Source organism: Cydia amplana, chromosome 23 (assembly GCF_948474715.1).
Source record: "Cydia amplana chromosome 23, ilCydAmpl1.1, whole genome shotgun sequence".
Classification (NCBI taxonomy): Eukaryota; Metazoa; Arthropoda; class Insecta; order Lepidoptera; family Tortricidae; genus Cydia; species Cydia amplana.
In genome coordinates this window covers 9,982,622-10,000,958 of record NC_086091.1, presented here as the reverse complement: position 1 = coordinate 10,000,958, position 18,337 = coordinate 9,982,622, and the positions used below count along the sequence as shown (strand labels likewise).

At 33.7% G+C, this 18,337-nt stretch overlaps 1 protein-coding gene across 2 annotated transcripts in view; it reads right to left on the bottom strand.

The window, feature by feature from the left end:
- LOC134658788 (nephrin) overlaps nt 1-17,170 on the bottom strand; it is a 297,640-nt gene extending 280,470 nt beyond the window's left edge. For both annotated transcript variants that reach the window (XM_063514434.1, XM_063514433.1), the window contains exon 1: nt 16,997-17,170. In XM_063514434.1, the coding sequence (XP_063370504.1) occupies nt 16,997-17,036 (40 nt within the window). In that variant the 5' untranslated portion in view covers nt 17,037-17,170. The remainder of the gene's footprint in view (nt 1-16,996) is intronic.
- Nucleotides 17,171-18,337: the final 1,167 nt, after the last annotated feature.

The window sequence follows — 18,337 nt, the reverse complement described above, 5'->3', positions numbered from 1 at the left end:
TTGTATGGAGCCTAACCGAGTTGACTGGAAGAGGCTCTTAGGCTGTCTGGCGCGTTCTTAAGCCCCCCTTAAAACCAGTGTAAGATGACCTAGGACCTAACTACAGAATTAATTGGTGATGATAAATCTAGGTGCAGTGGAGTTTTTGAAAAATCGTAACCCTGGGGCCCGTTTCTCAAAAGCTTGTAACTTGTAATACAAGCGGATGTCACTTTTTGGCAGCTTTTGTTAGAAAGGGACTTCCACTTGTATTACAAGTTACAAGCTTTTGAGAAACGGGCCCCTGGGCTTTTTCGATCATAATGCTGTTGCCAAAAATATGAATAATAATTTTAAGGCCTTTCTTTAGAATAGAATAGAATAGAAAAAGCTTTATTCAAAAACGCTTAATTTAAACTTAACTAATAAAAACACTGACATATATTGGTTATAAAGCGTTCCTGAAATGGTCTCCACTCAGCTTCATGTCAAGGAACCTTTGAAGTCCCCGACGCTGGTCTTCCGTGGAAACCCTTTCGAGAGAGCGCAACTATAAGCTATACAATTTAAATTAAATATAATACTACAGCTATACAAATTAAATTAAATATACTATTGATCCACAATAAAACTGTAAAAACTATTGAAACTTTAGTACCTTTATCAATTCAAAACCTGATTAAATAGCTTACACTTAATAGAAAAACATGAATACAGGTCTAAGCCCACCGTTAAAAATGTTTAACAATTTTACCACAAAATTCATAAATACCTTTACGTGGATTTTAACCCAAAAAATTCGTAGGCAGGGTCTGTCTCTGAGTCTGACCTAAAAGTTACCTGATTTTATTTACTTAGGTACGTAATTTAAGTTATTTACTGACGTCTGCGTAACTTATATGCCAGAACGCGCGATGCATAGAAAGTAAGTTACGCACATGCTAGCGAATATGTCAGTGTCAGCTGCCGCTTAAATGATCTGTACAGATGTACAGGGCCTGATGATGTGTGACAAGCTCGTGGTAAGGCTAGGACTGGTTCGGTTGAGCTTCTGTCTCGTGCAACATTGGAACAACGCGTCGTGTAAGTGTGAAAGTGTACACGAAAGCACTTGTTTTGCGAGTTTTCAGGTTTGTGTTTTACATTTTTTGCTTGAAAAAGTCTTCGTTCTTTTTACCTGAATTGTTTTTGTTTGTTTCAGTGGAAAACAGTGGCTGTAATATTTTTTTTACAGAAAAAGTACAGTACGGCTACCATCAGTTTGGCACTGACATAAACGCCGTCGAGAATGTAATTTACTTTCTATATATCTCGCTTGTATCTCGCATATTTGTGCAAACGAGATATATAGAAAGTAAATTACTTTCTCGATAGCGTAAATGTCAGTTTTGCCACTGTCAGTGACTTATGGTACGGGCTCTGTAGGTATTAATGTTAAATTTAAAATTGACAAGATATGAAAAGTAAACGATATAAACTTTTTAAAGCTTACTTGACAAATAAGTAAGTTTATTTAGAAATCAATTTATTTTGTGAATATGTTATTACAAATAAAACAAGCCTATTCACCGTTATGCTACAATAATTACCAATAACCATTATTATTATTTACTGAGTAACTTTTATAAAAACTCAACTTCCTCATCCTCATGAAGTTATATTTAATTTCCAAGCTTTATTTCATTCGATCACATCCTTTCCAATTAAAAGTACCAGCCTCAAACAAAAAAGCGCGTCAAATATACTATCTAGTTAACTGTCAATATATAAACCTTATTGTAACCACATAAAGTCCAAAGTTGGCCAGTTAACTGTTGGTACCCGTGAACGCATTTCCTCGACAAAAACCGGTCTAGAAAAAACCGATAACCGGTAGATAGTTACTAGAAACCGGTAATTAGGATGATGCACCTGGCTTGGTACAGTCAGTTGAGGGATAAATAGTAAAAAAAAATTGTACCTATCGTAAAATTGTGCCTACTTAGCTATTGTGCCTCACTAGGTAATTGTGGTACAAAAGTTTTTATACATATATGAAAAGTATAAGTCGCGACCTCATTTATGATGATAGTAGTGATAGTCAACTTTAAAACAGAAAATATTATATCAAAATTCCTAACATACCTATCGAAACATTTTTAGTAGGTAATCATAGAATAACTGTCACAGATCTATGATTACTTACTCATGAAAGAAAGTTGACAAAACCTTAAAAATAAGTAATAAACTAAATTGGAAAAAAATAGTACCTAACTGGAATGGCTTTTCAAACTATCATAAGTAGGTAGTATTTAGTTGGCAAATTTAAAGTAGTTTGAAGTAGTTTAAAGAGCACATTCAAAAATATTACGTTTATATTTCCAAATTAACAAGCAATACAAGTTTTCTTAGAAAAGTTTAAATACGATTAAATTCTGCTCCGTTTTTAGTATTTAACCTATTACTTTAAGATGCTATTAAGCTTAATTTTCTAGAAAGGTAAAAATACTTAAATTGCAAAAAAACTAGTTGAGCGTCTTACCTTACCAATAAATTAAGCAATACTCCTTTTTAGGGTTCCGTACGAAAAAGGTACAATTTGGAATAGTTGTAGAATGGTGACCATTTTGAAATCCAAGATGGCGGTCATGCAATATGTCACAAAAGTCGTCATGCATATCGTTATTAATGTTTTACTTCAGTCAACCTCAACTTGTACTGAAACTGACTGCCATACCATAACACGTTCGTGCGTTTTCGTGAAAATACGATGGTAAAAGATTATTCACTTTCACTAGGTACCTACATTTGTAGGTTGTACGAAATATACAACCCTATTTATGCATGGATACGCCTGCCACCAGTTTGGCACTGACATCTGTGCGTAACTTACTTTCTATCCATCTCGCTTGTACTTGCATATTAGTGCGAGCGAAATGTATAGAAAGTAAGTTACGCAGACGTTAGCGAATATGTCAGGTTGACACTGCTAAAGCAGTCGTGGTAAGGTATCATTCTATGGAACTTGCTATGTAAACAAACCGCCATATTGAAATTATCTCTGAATGATGAATTTGACTAGTGACTTTTTTTACATAGTTGGCAAGTTCTATAGAATGACACTTTAAGGCACTATGACACTTATGACACTAGTATTGTCGTTAAATCTCTCGGATTTCATTCACACGACTCGAACTTATTGGACTATTTGTGTTATTGTTTAGGAAAAGGCACCTCACATCATTAACATATGAAAGATAACTTTATCGCAATGCACTAAGGTTTCTTTTCGTACTGAGGTCAATTCTGCAACTGGTATATGTTTTCGCAAGTCTGTTCTGCAGTTGTTTACATTTTATCCGTTGATACAAAAAGTTAGAAAGATACAGAGGAAAAGCAACTCTTTTATAAAGGCAATAGGGATAATAATTGAGATATAAAATGTAATATTGGTTGCAGAGCTTTCATTCTTTTTGTATATTGGTAGCACGTTATTATAAAATGTGTTGTCTACGACATTACGGGCCTTAGAGCTTTAACAAATGATGTAAGCAATTTATTTTTCTCAATTTTCTTTTGCTAATGATCGAGCTTTTGTTTTTGAAGATTAGAGTGTAATCCTTTTTGATTTTTAAAGATTAGCTTACAATTAGTTTACTTGAATTCTAATACTTGCCCTTTGTACAAATGCTATTTTTGAGGGTGTCCGCTAGGTGGCGCGGGGTCACAGAGCGGGTGAGTGGGTTAACGAAAAATGTGACGTTATCTATGAAAAGGGATCTTATTGTCTATGGCGCTTACGCCATTATTAACGATGCTCCGATATAAATACAATGCCGTGCGACGCTGTTCGTAAGCGCCATCGACAATAAGGTCCCTTTTCATAGAAAATTTAGTCAGAATAATGATTATGCCAGATTTTAAATATTATATTAAGTAGATGTATTTATTTAACCTTCATTGCATAAAAAACCTAACAGTACAAAAAGCGGACTTAATGCCATAAACCATTCTCTATTATTCAACATTATTATTCCCACGGAGAACTCATTATCAATTCACCATTCTCGAGAATTGGGTCATAACATAAAACAAAATATATATCCTTCGACTAAACTTGGGGTAAAAACTTTTTGTGTAACGATACACCTGTAATACATACACACAAATATATATATAGGTAATAGATTCTAAGAGAAAAGGGCCTAAAACATCCGTAAAACAATACCTTAACGAATCAGGCGTTTAAGTCATTTTTGGTGATACTTTAATACAAAAGTGACCGTTCACAACGTAAGCGCCTATAGTAGGAGGGTACCTTTTCTTAAAGAGCGACACATATGTCTTTTTGGTACAAAGTTGAAGTATGTAGGAAGTTATCCCCTATCCTGAGGGAGAACAGGTGTGAATATATGCAGGTATGTTTTTATATGTACTTATAAGTTTTATACATATTTATTTTCATGGCAAAGGAAAAAGTGTCATATCCCAATTTTTCACCCTGTAGTTTTTATACAAAGTGAATTTTGAATATTTATTTTATAATTTCCCAAAGCCAATGTCTTTCCAAGCTTTAGAAAATTTTAAAACATTGCATGCATGCATCGCATAATATTTCGAGTCTAACTGTACACTTATTATACACTTGACAATAATTATTACAAGACCAGAAATTACATATCACCCACACAACTTAACAAAATTCCACCATATGCTTAACTAAATAAAGTTTAATTTAAAATGACACAAGAAATTACATCTCACGCATACTTTATCCCTTACTATAACATAAGCGAGCCATCGCCTCAGGAAATTAACCAGTATTAAACATGCCTCGAGATCTTTAACTTGTATGCGTATTCACAGTTCAACGTATACTGGATGATAGACGCGAATAGTCGGTGAGCGGTTAGAATGCCAGGATTATTACTTTTACATTTCGAACGTTAGTGGGAATTTTATCAGTGGCCAGTGCTTTTTGTGGTTTCGTTGGGTGTGTTGGTATTACGGTTTTTGTAAAGGTTTTCATTTAGTTTGGAATGTAAAAAGGTTTGAGTTTATTTAAACATCAGAAAAATATTTGTTAGCTTTACCTATTAATATGGTTAAAGATAGATCAATAGTTTATAAAATAGACAAATGTTATAGTAATTAGTCAAAGTACAAATTAAATCGTAAACTAGGACAAAATAAAATTAAAAAAAAAAAACACTTTAGTGGTAAAACTAAAAATTGTAAGTAAGTGTGATTTAACATAATATTCTTTGTTGTTAGTTATACAGTCGCCATCAGATATATCGAAGCGGCAAATGCGCTCACAAATATCTGAACACACATCTATTGTCAAGGCGTTAGAGTGCGTGTTTAGATATTTTTGCGCACCTTGGTCGCTCCAATATAAATATGATGGCGACTGTACTCTGTAGTGAGCAATTTATCGAATATTGCATGCAAGTCCTTGAACCGTCTGAATGGGGCTATATTTTTACGAAATTCAAAAAAACACGAATAGGTAGGTATACAAAGGGAATAAATCTCACAAAGCGAGCGAATTATTTCCTGAGCCCCCGAAGCCCCGTATGATGGCACGTCTTGTCTTTGTTGTCATTTTATCTCAGTGACAGTGTACGGACGATGACAGTAACATATCTTTAAATATAATGTTAAACTTTGAGAAGTATGCTATTCGACTAACAGAACCCCTAGTTTAAATTTCATTCGATAGCGTGACGAGCGTTCGCGTAAGAAATAAAATCAATAGAGATACCTAGTAGTTCAGAAACGTGTCGCGTGACATCGCAATGTTAATGCAAAAATAATAGTAGTTTATGTGACTGCTACATAATGAAAGGCATTAAAATACGAGTGTGGGTTTAAGAAACGAACGAAGTGAGTTTCTTAATAGCATAACATGAGTTAGTTAATTGTAATAACGCTGGTCATTTCCTACGGTTTCTGAATGCATTATAGAGCATTAATAATATGTGCGTAGATAAAAGGAATATACAGTACATCTGGTGCTCCATTACGACACCCTCTACTATAATAAGTACATTACGTAACTACGTCGAAAATTTAAAGGGCCATATGTACTGTAAAACGTTGTACGATATACTTGCGATACACCTACGAATAGGTGCTTCGGTCGAGTTTTAAAATCCGCTACTCGTTGCGAATTTCGCACTTGTATCGTAAATAACTACTTATTATGCCATAGCATTAATTTTCTAGCAGCTGTTTTTCTCAATGCGAAAACGCACTTACTATTTATTTTAAGGTTACGAGTTAGTCAATCCATAAATTGTCGCGATCAAAAATTGACGAAGGCTCCCTGAACCTCGACTTTATGACCCCTGCCGGGGTGATTCCAGGCACACTGATTTAAAACGCATTTGACGGGATCGAGTTGGGTTTATTGTCTTTATTGATTGGAGTAAGACACAAACAGGGCCGCGGTTCGTAAAATACGTTTTACGAACATATAAATTAATTACGGTTTTTTTATATAGTTCCTCTCTGGAGTTGCCCTAAATTGAATGGAATATAAAAATACCGGACAAGTGCGACTAGTGCGTAGGTATTTTATAAAAAAAAACCGGAAAAGTGCAAGTAGTGCGAGTAGTGCGAGTCAGACTCGCCCACCGATGGTTCCGTACTTTTTAGTATTTATTGTTGTACCTACTGGCAACAGAAATACATCATCTGTGAAAATATCACGGTTCATTAGATACAGCTTGGTGACAGAGAGTGAGAGAGACAGACGGACAGCGGACACTTAGTAATAGCCAGGTCTGTATTAGACACCTGTAAACCAACCCTTATTATAGCAAAATAAATTGATTGATTGATTGATAGGGTCCCGTTTTTGCCCTTTGGTAACGGAACCCTAACAAACCTGTCGTTCCCCGGGCCTCAAATCGGAGTGAAATCTATAAGCATTGTTCGAATTGGGCCGTTAATATGAATAATAGTAGGAATAGTTATTTATGTAGTTGTTCAAACAAACACTTCTCTTAAAACTTAAAACTTAAAACACTCTTTTTAATAAATGCAAGTGCAATTTTTCTTTGACTCAGACGTGGCAATAAAAATCTATTAAACTTTAATTTAACGTTTATTCGAATCTGAATGTTATTGGTAAGGTTTAAGGTTGATATTCAAAGCGAAACTGCCACAAGACCTAAGTGTTTTGAAGAGGCACTTGGTTAGTGTCCATCTTTTCAAGTAGTTGTCAATTAGAAACATTTGTGTCAATTTAATGTTGCATTTGTGTCGTTCTGTGTAAAAAGGAAACAGATGGCATAAGCGTATTTTAACACCTTACTCGGCAACTTCCTTTTATAATTGTGAAAAACAAACATAATAAATATCAGACTATCTGTAGAGAATAACATTTTGTTCCATTTGGATTTTAAACTCTTAAGTCCCAGCGCACACAAGTTTTTTGCACAAATCGCAAAGCGTCTGGTTGACGTAGCTGGTGACCGAAGAGCTGGCGGCTTCCTCGCACAACGTATCGTTGCGATACAGCGAGCAAATGCCGCCAGCATCCTTGGTACAGTGCTTTAAGTGCCTATTTTAGATTTAAGCTTCATTTAGTTTAATATTTGTACAGTTACTGAAATACAGTCGCCATCAGATATATTGGAGCGGCCAAGGTGTTCACAATATCTGAACACGCACTTTAACGCCCTGACAATAGAGGCGTGTTCAGATATTTGTGAGCGCCTTAGCCACTCCGATATATCTGACGGCGACGACTGTACAACAAGGGTATAGACCTTTTGACTTTTAAGCGTACTAAATGACATTGTATGTACTACATTATTGCTTATTTAAACTAAATTATCTCACGTGTATATTGAAGATATTAAATAGTAATTGATTTAATGAAAAATTTGAAATATAAGTCAAATCTAAATAACAAACCATTGATAATTGTTCCTCCTTTATTATCATTTTGAAATTTGTGTTTGTTAGAAAGAGGAAAAATTAAACGAACGTTGGCATAATATATAGTTTATTTTGACAAACTAAATTTTTGAGGGTTTCTTCAATTTTGTGTACTGTGGCAATACTGAGGCATCAGATGTGCTTAATTCTGTTTCTTGAATGTAGTGGAATTTTACTAACTACTGGCTAGCAAAAATCTAACAAATTGGAATACAAGGCCTAATTTTTAAACCTCAATAGTAAGAAGTTATTAAGGTCAACATGGACCTTTAACCTAATTTGTAACAAAAAGGCAATAATCCCAATCCTACCCCAAACTCTACCAAAAGAGCACATACGCCATATTGACAAATGTCCTTTACAACTTTTCCGCACGATATATCGGATATGATGTCAAACGCACCACTCGATCATAGAGCTACAGATTCCAGGGTACTATTTATCATGCCTTTACCCTAATTCCTGTATTAATGTTGGTCTCTCCGACGAAAATACGATGACGGATCTATGTGTTACCACGGACTTGCTAAAAGTAGAAAAAAGTAAGTAATATTACATTCAATTCGATAATAGAAACACGAAATATTTTATTCAAAAACACAAACGAGACAATTACAAATAGTACGTAGAAAGAATAAAGTTCCACGAAATGGCCTCATCTCAGCATGTTGCTGGTGACTTCCAGAGCCTTATAAGCATTTCATACCACCTTACGCTATGGGGTTAACTAATGGGGTAGTTCAATCAACAGGGATACCGTTTTTAAATCATAAAACAAATGCATAACGGCGATTACAGGGCTAAAACAAATTGACAGCTGTGTGTGTCACGTTATAAAGAGCTGAATAGTGAATACCTATTTGTGACCGTCGCTTGTCTCCTTATATTTGACACTGCCATGTTTGTCAGAACAAATCCATCACTTTTGAGTTGATCTCTAAGGTATTTACTAGAAATTCTAGGATCTCAGATTCCGAGGGAAATTATCTTTGCTGTGTCTGCCAGGGATCGGATACCGGTATTTTTTGTATGGGAACGGAAACGGTATTTATTCGTTCTTTGCTAATTACTTCATTTCTAATTGGGCAATACGAAGTCGTAACCTAAAAACCCAACTGAGTCCTACATTTCGAGTATAAAATAATTCGTTATTTTTTACTCAAAATGTTTATTAAGTTTTTGCAAAAAAACCGGTTCCGATACCTGGTGTCTGCAAATACTAACCTAATACGCATTATACATCACAAGCTGTGGAATAAAATCCAATTATCCTGTCATTCCTTTCGGTGAGTGTTTTCGGGAATTCTGCGAGTTTCTGTAGTAACCCCAGTGTCTGTCTCTAATTGATGGCGTCACGTTATTTTTCCACATTAATTGTTCCGTTTTCCCGGACGTTAGCGTCCCGGCCATTTTGTTTCCAAGCGAAAACGGGTCTTAACGCCAATTGGCTCATACGACTGTGTCAACCATACTACAAATACAAATAAAACAATTTAGGTCGTAAGTGCCAAAGTCACTTAAGTCCTTTTTCCTTGATGGACGCAATTTGTTCTCAAGATCTTATTAACTTTAAAATACCTAATGTTTTTATAAGCTTTTTTATTACGTCTTAAAAAGGCACAAGTTAATGGCAGTTTAATTAGAAATGGCAATTTGTTGTTTAAAAAAACACGTAAAATTTGAATCTAGCTACTTTTTCGTGAGCTTTCATAGTTAAAAAGGAAAAATCGAGACTTAGCTGTGCGAGTCTTAGCTACTAGAGTTGGACCAAGCTATCTCTGCATGGCATTTGCAATGACAAAGTATGATGATGTTATCATTAATGAGAAGTTTCTATGAAAATATGACGTGTAGTATTATTATATTGTAGGATCATTATCCAAATCGGTGCAAAGTTAGCTGAGAAGCACTCTGTAAAATTATAATTAAGCCAATAAACATTCGCTATATTGTAATTATAATGGCCAATTAAATATTAATGGAAAAATATATAAAATTTTAGTGTTTTCTTTTCAGCCTCTACATATAATATATTTATGTTTACTTATAAATAGTGAATATAGTTAGACCAAGATAAGTCTGCAACGATTTTAATAACACACACAGTGCAAATGTTATTTTAAACGTCAAACTTCTATGAAAATATGACGTAGAAATAACACTCGGTCTTGCACTGTCAAAATCGTTGCAGAATTAAATGTTTTTATTTCAAGTCCAATTTACATAGGTACATTACAGTACAAGTATTACAACAAATGTCATTTTTTTACAAGCATTTATTTAATTATAACCTAACTACAAGTATTGATAAGTATGTATAAGTTGCAGATTTATTTTGGTCTAACTATATTCTATCCACCGACTATATTCTCGCGACCGAAAAATCAGCCGCTCCCCACACAATGGGCCAATTTGCGCAAAATTAATTTTCGCCAAAATAACCGCAATGTTCGGTATTAAATGACTCCCGTCTGTCAGTGGCAGTGGCGCCAATAAAATTCCTCATTAACGTCAATTCCTTGGCTCGCGAACACTTTTGGGGGTCCGCCGGATCGGAAAGGGGGTTTTGGAATTGGAGATTGGAATTAGTCAATTGGATTAGGGGGTTCAGTTTCAACTTTTAGAAAAGATATTTCGGTATATTTTCTGCACATTAAAAACACTTTTAGTATACACAAAACGTTTTTAGTTCGCTTTTAAGCCGTTTTAGTGTTTTGTTTTAATTTAAATACATACTAACTAAACTTTTAAAGTGACGTTTTGACTCATTTTATCAAAGAAATGGACAGATATAATGCAGCTACAGTTAATATTCGGACGTCAACTTTAAATGATTACTTTTTTGGTAAAGCAGTTAGTTTAGTTCTATTTAATTTTACCAATTTATAAATACCCAAACTTATATCATTGTACGCAATGTAGAGGACAAAATAAAGGTTTATATTAAAAAAATATGAAAATTTAAGCACTTACTGCTTACGTTGTTATCGCAAAGCATGGCTTATGTATAAAAACATTATTATCAAGTCTAAAATGGAGTAAATTTCAGCCATTCTGCCAGGAAGATCTCAAATTACATGTGTTTTAATTAATTAATGACGCATCACTCCAAAATCGAGCTGAAATATGAAATTAATAAAGCCATAAATGGTGTTATCCGTAATATTAACTTTGCAGGTCGGAAATAATACATTATATAAGGCTTTTTAGCTAGAAGACCGCCCGTTATTTACCTCTGCTCATCTGTTTCTGTATTCTTTTTGTATATTTTTTTTATTGAGGTGTGCAATAAAGAGTATTTGTATTGTAAGACCAACACCTAGAGACTGTCTCTAGGTGAGAGGATTAAGGGTCAGATTCAGAAGGCAGTAATCTTGGACACAGCGCGTATAAGTATGTCGGTTCCTCACTCCGGTCCTAACCACCCGGAAGCTTGGGCCCTGCCCCGCTGCCGGCGGTACCATTTCATATTTTTATAATGTGTTTTGGAAGTACTTACATGTATTTTGCATTGTTTTTTAGGTGTTTTTGGGTCTTACTTTTATATGAATAATTGTACAAAACCTAAACTGAGATTCGAAATGAATAAAGAACAATAATATTCGAAATGAATAAAGAACAATAATATAAAAAAATATTCCTGAGTCGATTCCCACTTCACCTCGACGCCAAACAATCAATATTGGTACGATGTCATCGTAATTGACTTACCAAACTTGTCGATGGACTAAATACTCAAAAACTTCGCCCGTAAGGATATTCCAACTTGGGAAACTTTTCTTTTTTCCTGAGCTTAAGTCAAGGGAAAGTTAAGGGGAAAAAATGGAGTTAGGAATATTTTTTCCCTGATCGAAAAACGCTGTAAGTCGATGGATAAAAATGTCACTTACAACCGTTTGTAGATATGACGAAATTTTCTTCTGTAATGGTAGAACGTTGTAAGTGAATAAGGAATAATTGTGACTTACTACATTTTTGTACGCGGGTTTTTATTTCTAAGTCGAGTTAGCGTATTGGCAGAATTCGTTTTTGTAAGATGCACTGGACTGGATATAAGACGCATTTTAAGAAGAAAGTTAAAAGTTTCTTTATAGTCTTATGATACGCGATTTCTTTGGTAATAAAAAGCTATTAGACAAAATCGCGCTTTTATTTTTTTCTCTCTTTACCTATATTTGCTATCACTGATTATACAAAAAATTAAAATATAAGGTTGACTGGAAGAGATCCTATATAAGAATAAGGTCGCCTTTGTTGTGTTGAATTCTCTTTTTAACTGTGTTTCTCGTATTTGTTTAAATATGCACAATAAAGAATATACATAATTATATAAACATTAAAGATTGAGAAAAATAATTAAGATTGTATTTTTTGTATGTTAATTAGTTATGTAGAATCTTTTTAAACAGGCAAATGAATTAATGTTATTTAGACAAAGGATACCAATTAAAGGACTTAATTAAAATCGGATAGGCCTTTTACCGGAGGAGAGGATTACAGTAGCTATTTGTGTATGAAAATATATTATTAATATTAAATTTGTAGCAAAATTAGCAAAACGATCAGAATAATTTAGCATTTATATGTAAATAAGACCGTATATAAATACCTCTTATATAAAATAATATGAAAGAAAGGTGAGGTAATTTTATTTAACCTTTGGATAGACGATTTTTTTTCTATAGAAATTTAAATTTTTTAAAGTATGCAATGTTAAGAAAATGTCTTTTCTATAGAATTGAAGAAAAAAGACTAAGTTATATAACTACCTACAATCAACATGAATTAATGTTCAAAATAAATATTGCATCTTACCCCAGAACCGATTATTGTACATGTTAGACAAACTTACAAGTTTCTATGTTTCTCTCAATCTATGGGCCGTTGTATACTAACAATCATTATACTGGTTCACATTTAATCTCTTCTTCTTCTTCTTCCTCGCGTTGTCCCGGCATTTTGCCACGGCTCATGGGAGCCTGGGGTCCGCTTGGCAACTAATCCCAGTAATTGGCGTGGGCACTAGTTGTACGAAAGCGACTGCCATCTGACCTTTCAACCCAGAGGGTAAACTAGGCCCGTATTGGGATTAGTCCGGTTTCCTTACGATGTTTTCCGTCACCGAAAAGCGACTGGTAAATATCAAATGATATTTCGTACATAAGTTCCGAAAAACTCATTGGTACGAGCCGGGGTTCGAACCCGCGACCTCCGGATTGCAAGTCGCACGCTCTTACCGCTAGGCCACCAGCGCTTCTCATTTAATATCACATCACTAATATCACTGGTTCACATTTAATATTTAACGTTAATATAACCAAAACATTAAAAAGTCTAAAACCTAAACCTACGTAAATAATCCGTACATCCCTCAAAGTCCCAGATAAGCCTTTTACGCCCAAAATATTCAATTAAGTAATTTCTTGCCTGACCCCGATTTTAGTAATTTGCGGATGAATTTGGCTTCACATTTTTGAAATTGATTTTAACTTCAAAGGTTTGGCGTAAGGGCCATAGGACGTGACTAAAATAAACCTTGTTATTATATTTTAATGGCTTTTGCTGGTATTTATTAATCTTATTATAGTCTGGTTATTATTGGAAAACAATTGGTTGAGATAGTCGCGAAATTCAGAAGCAGGCACGAATATATGTAATTCAAGTAGCGTACACGAAAAATAATAACAGAAATTGATATAAAAAAACTTTACTACATTTTATTTCGGATCAGTTCAGTACACAATCATAAAGGGGATTAGGTATATGTTACGAAATCAGTAAATAGGTATTAAAAGCGGCTGTTTATAAAAGTATAAATAGAATATATGTATCTTTATCTTATTTACTTATATCACACTAAACTTGCCACATAGTGCCACTTTCATGAAACCTATAGGTAAATAATTATTTGGTTCGCCATTACTATATTTTTTCCGTTTTTTTTTACAATATTTGTTGTATATTTTAGATATTTCACTACATTTGTGTGCAATTCCAACTAGCAAAAACATATGCACTTTCCCCCTAACGCCACACGTTTTTCTCCCTAGGGCCCAAACTGTCCGCTACCAGCTGCCTTCACTCAGAAGTCATTGTGATTCAAATAAAACAATATAAACTTTTTACTGACACTTAAGGTTCGTTTGTTTGTTTCATTAAACCCTTGACTAATGAATAAGGGCTGTGCCAAGGTTTGGGAATAAAGGTGAGGATCTTGTTAGTCCGTTTCTCGTAGTAAACTAAAATATATCTATATAAAAAAATATTTGTGATTTTTTTATAAAACTTAATGTATATTTTACACACAAAATGAGATAGCAATGGAACTATTGATTAAATCATTCCATCAAACATATGCAAAAACAATAAATGAAGTCAAAAGAAAAGCGTATTACAGAAGAAAAGCGTATTTATATTAGTAGTGATTTCCTTATTAGCAAGCGCGGCTTTCTAAAGATACACTACATTATGTATATTCTTAATTAAAATATTTTCAATTAAACTAAGTCTTCTATACTCCACCTAACACACAGAAAACTCCAACAAAGATGAACACCCTGCAGTGATATTCATTTTCCGACACGGCCATCCTGATAATTAGCACGACCTCTGATCATACACACTTGATATTAAACTTGACGTCAAATTATACTGGGTATGGAGGAAACGTCGAGATGATACGTTTTGTGAGCTCACTGGGGTATAAACTTGATTCTGAGTTAAATTTGGGGCCATGTGTCACTTGAAATTACTTCACGCTCGTACTTTAATCGTTCTTTGTTTGAATGTAGACATTAAACTTGAATTATGTTTGGTGTCAAGGGAAGTATCTGGGGGTTTTAGGTCTATATAGAGATACTATAGTACTTTCATTTAAAAAATCTAAATGATTTTTTGCACTAGTATACATAGAATGATTATGTTATGTGCTTAATCTTTTCAGTCTCATATGCACCAGAATTATTGTGCTATTGTACTTCGGCAACAGATATTAGAAGTTAGCTAGAGACACAAACTAATACGATATTTCTACCAGTGAGCTTGAAATGTTTCATATACGTATTATTACTCCCAAAAAGTAATAGGTCTAAGCTGCATTTTACCTCATAGACCTTTAGTTGATACCATGATAGGCAAAAAAGAGTTTTTGCGCAGCATTTGGTGCTAAATTATTTTTTTGTGTAGATATAAAATATGTTGTTTTTCTTAATTATAAAATTAGGCTCTTAAGTGTATGTATAAAAAATGGACACTTCTCTTCGTAGGTGTATTTCCATAAACATAAAACTCAGATAAAAATTGCTGACATATATCACAAAAACAGACAATATATTCTTCACGCGTATCTCGGTATTCTTTCTTTCATAGAGCTTTGGATTAGAGGGCTTTAATAAACGACGTGCCGTTACATTTGTCTTGACCCTACGGATGACAGAGCTGGGATTTTGGACCTTGGGCGTTAAAGGGCATATATTCGTTGAAATGATTAATGCTCATATACTCAACGAGGATTTTAAGTTTACAGTTATAAATGTATCAGGATATTATGCTGTATAAAAATTGTAGATGCCAAATACGTATGTAACTATCAGGGCTATATATATATATATATGATGTCCCACCTAGAGTGTCCCACTGCTGGGCAAAGGCCTCCCTCCTCCCTTTCCACGTATCCCGGTCTTGGTACGCCAGTAATTTTATGTGATTTTATATTGACATAAGTACCCACTAAACGACTACAGCATCATCTTTTGTCCATACGCTTTTAACAACCTACCCACATATAAACGCTTAAGCAACCTACGTCTCGATGATACGCATCAATTAAATTATAACTTAAAAAGGATTTTCACTATAATTGAGAAGGCACTTCAAACGTATTTATTTAAATATGACTACCAATTACCAGTAATATACACACGTTCCATGTAACATCTATTCAAATATGTACCTAAGTTACCAAATTCATATTAATACTAGCCTATCCGTGCGTTAATTTGGCACCACACTAACGTACGAGCAAATTAATATTTGGAAAATGAATATTCAGCACAAATCCACAGCCCTACAAGCCCCTAGTTTACAAACTATTGCTTGCTAATATCCAACAGGCTGTTATTCTCTTTTACCGCGCAAACCAGAATAAATTTGACCTACGATCATTTAAAGTTGTTTTGGTTAGAGATGTCACTTATAGTGGTTTTCCTGCGCTTACTAAGCACAAAATAGGAATAAACAGGTATTGAACTCGGACAAAAGAAAATATGGCGAGCACTTAACTTGATTGCTTTTATTTATAAATTAATCCTTTATTTACAGTATCGTGTAGAAACTTTTCTGTGCTTTTAAAAGTTAATTTCTTGAAATAACAACAATAAAGTATGAGTTGTTGCAAGATTGCGAGGTAATTACTAATGTAAACGCAATTTGTATAAATTTTTAATGCGATGTTACTTTTTCTAGAGAAAAAACACTCGACGTTTTAGGAATGGCACTCAAGAGATTAAAATTGCTCTTTTATTGTCCCTTACAACATTTTTCTAACACAAGTCCAATTTACCATTTTTTTTGTATTTACCCAATTCTTTTTTGGGCAATTCGTTTTGTTTGAATGAAATATATTTAGTTCATTTGAGCATTCGTAAATTATATTTGTACGCGAAATCAATTTAAATTCTCTCGTGCAGAAAATTGAACTTTAAATCACTCGGGTATGTAATGTACGAAATATGAAATTCTGCTTCAATTATAATACGCCGCCAACGAATTTACTCGTTTTGTAAATACTATAGGTAGGTATCAAGTTTATAGTCTACATATTTTATAGAGGTCTTGTCATATGAAACGGGTTTGAGTTGAATATCAAATATCATTTGCTCAGCTGATGCTAAGTGCATTGACTTCGTAATTTCGTACTAAGGTACCTAATCCCGTACAAAAACTAATTAATGCAAAAAATTGCCAAAACATACATTAAAAATATCACATAAGTACTATTTATTATAATTGTACTTACATCATTTGGATCTAATTCAGATAGGTACTTACAACCTTTTGAAGAATTATAATAAAATAAAACACTTACCACACAATACAGCTACCAGATTCCTCGTTGTGGCACACATTTTGGCTACCACCAACCACACTGCACATAGTCTCACTGTCAAACACTGTCTTACAGTCAAACGTCTAGCACATTGTCACTAACACAACACTACACTACATATGTCACTATTTGAGCGTTTTATGATGTCTGCATATCTGTAAATAAAAAAACACATTTGTAAAAACGTTGTTTTCCTTCTAATTCCAAATTTAATGTGGCATGGCATTATTGCCTAAATATGAATCATCTATGCAATTAAATTTAATAAAACAATCTAATAAGTACAATTTGGTTATCATACGAGAAATAATATTTAGCATTAATTATATACGATGTAATATTAAAAAATAAAAATAATTAACAAAATATGTAGGTATTTAGTCAATTTAGTGTTTCATAACGGTTTTTTTTTTGACCAAGAAATAAATCCAACTTATTGAAACAAATATTTTAACATAACGTTTTATACATTTTAAAGTTAACTAATAAATCATTTCCGAGATTTTCGATTATCAACGAGAAATATTTGAAGTGTGCAAAGTGCAAACCTTGAGGTTTGAGAGATTGATCTCTAGATTAATAAATCGTAATGCCATACGACAAAAAAAGGGATACCGATTAAAAGACTCCATATCGTGTCCCTTACGTCACTTTACCTATTAAGTACACGTTGTCCCAAAGCTATCACAAGATTAACCGTTACGGTAAAAACACCAAAAGCATGTCGTATCACCCACACGTTATTTTTTCTACGAACACATGGCATGGCAAAACCACTTAACCCGAGAACTTGTAGTTTTAGTGCCGTGTGATTTGGATGATGTAAGCGTTCATTTTGGCAATTTGCGGATAGAAAGTTTTGGTAAAAATGATTGTATTGTGAATTATGGTATCACAAATTACGTTATTGTTATACAATTTACAAGCTGTGAACTTTCAAAGTAGTTTTTAACTGACATAATTAGGGGACTTAATGCCATGCTGTATTCTCTACTAGTCAACCTTAAGGCCAGACAACGAAGCATACTTACCTACTAGGTTGGTAATATTACAAAAATTACACTTAAAAAATGTAAATGATTACGACACGCTCAAAAAAGGCTATTCAGATTATTTTTCAGAACCTTCTTACCATTAATAGCTTTTAACTACAATTTAATAAAGTGCTAATAGAACTTAACCTTCAAATAATCTTAAAACTCCTAAAACACTTTCTTCCAAAGCATTAAAATCGCCTTTAAACTGGATTATACGAAAATGAAATCAGAAATTACGGCACTATTATTTTTAAATCAAATAATGCTCATAAATTATGCCCAT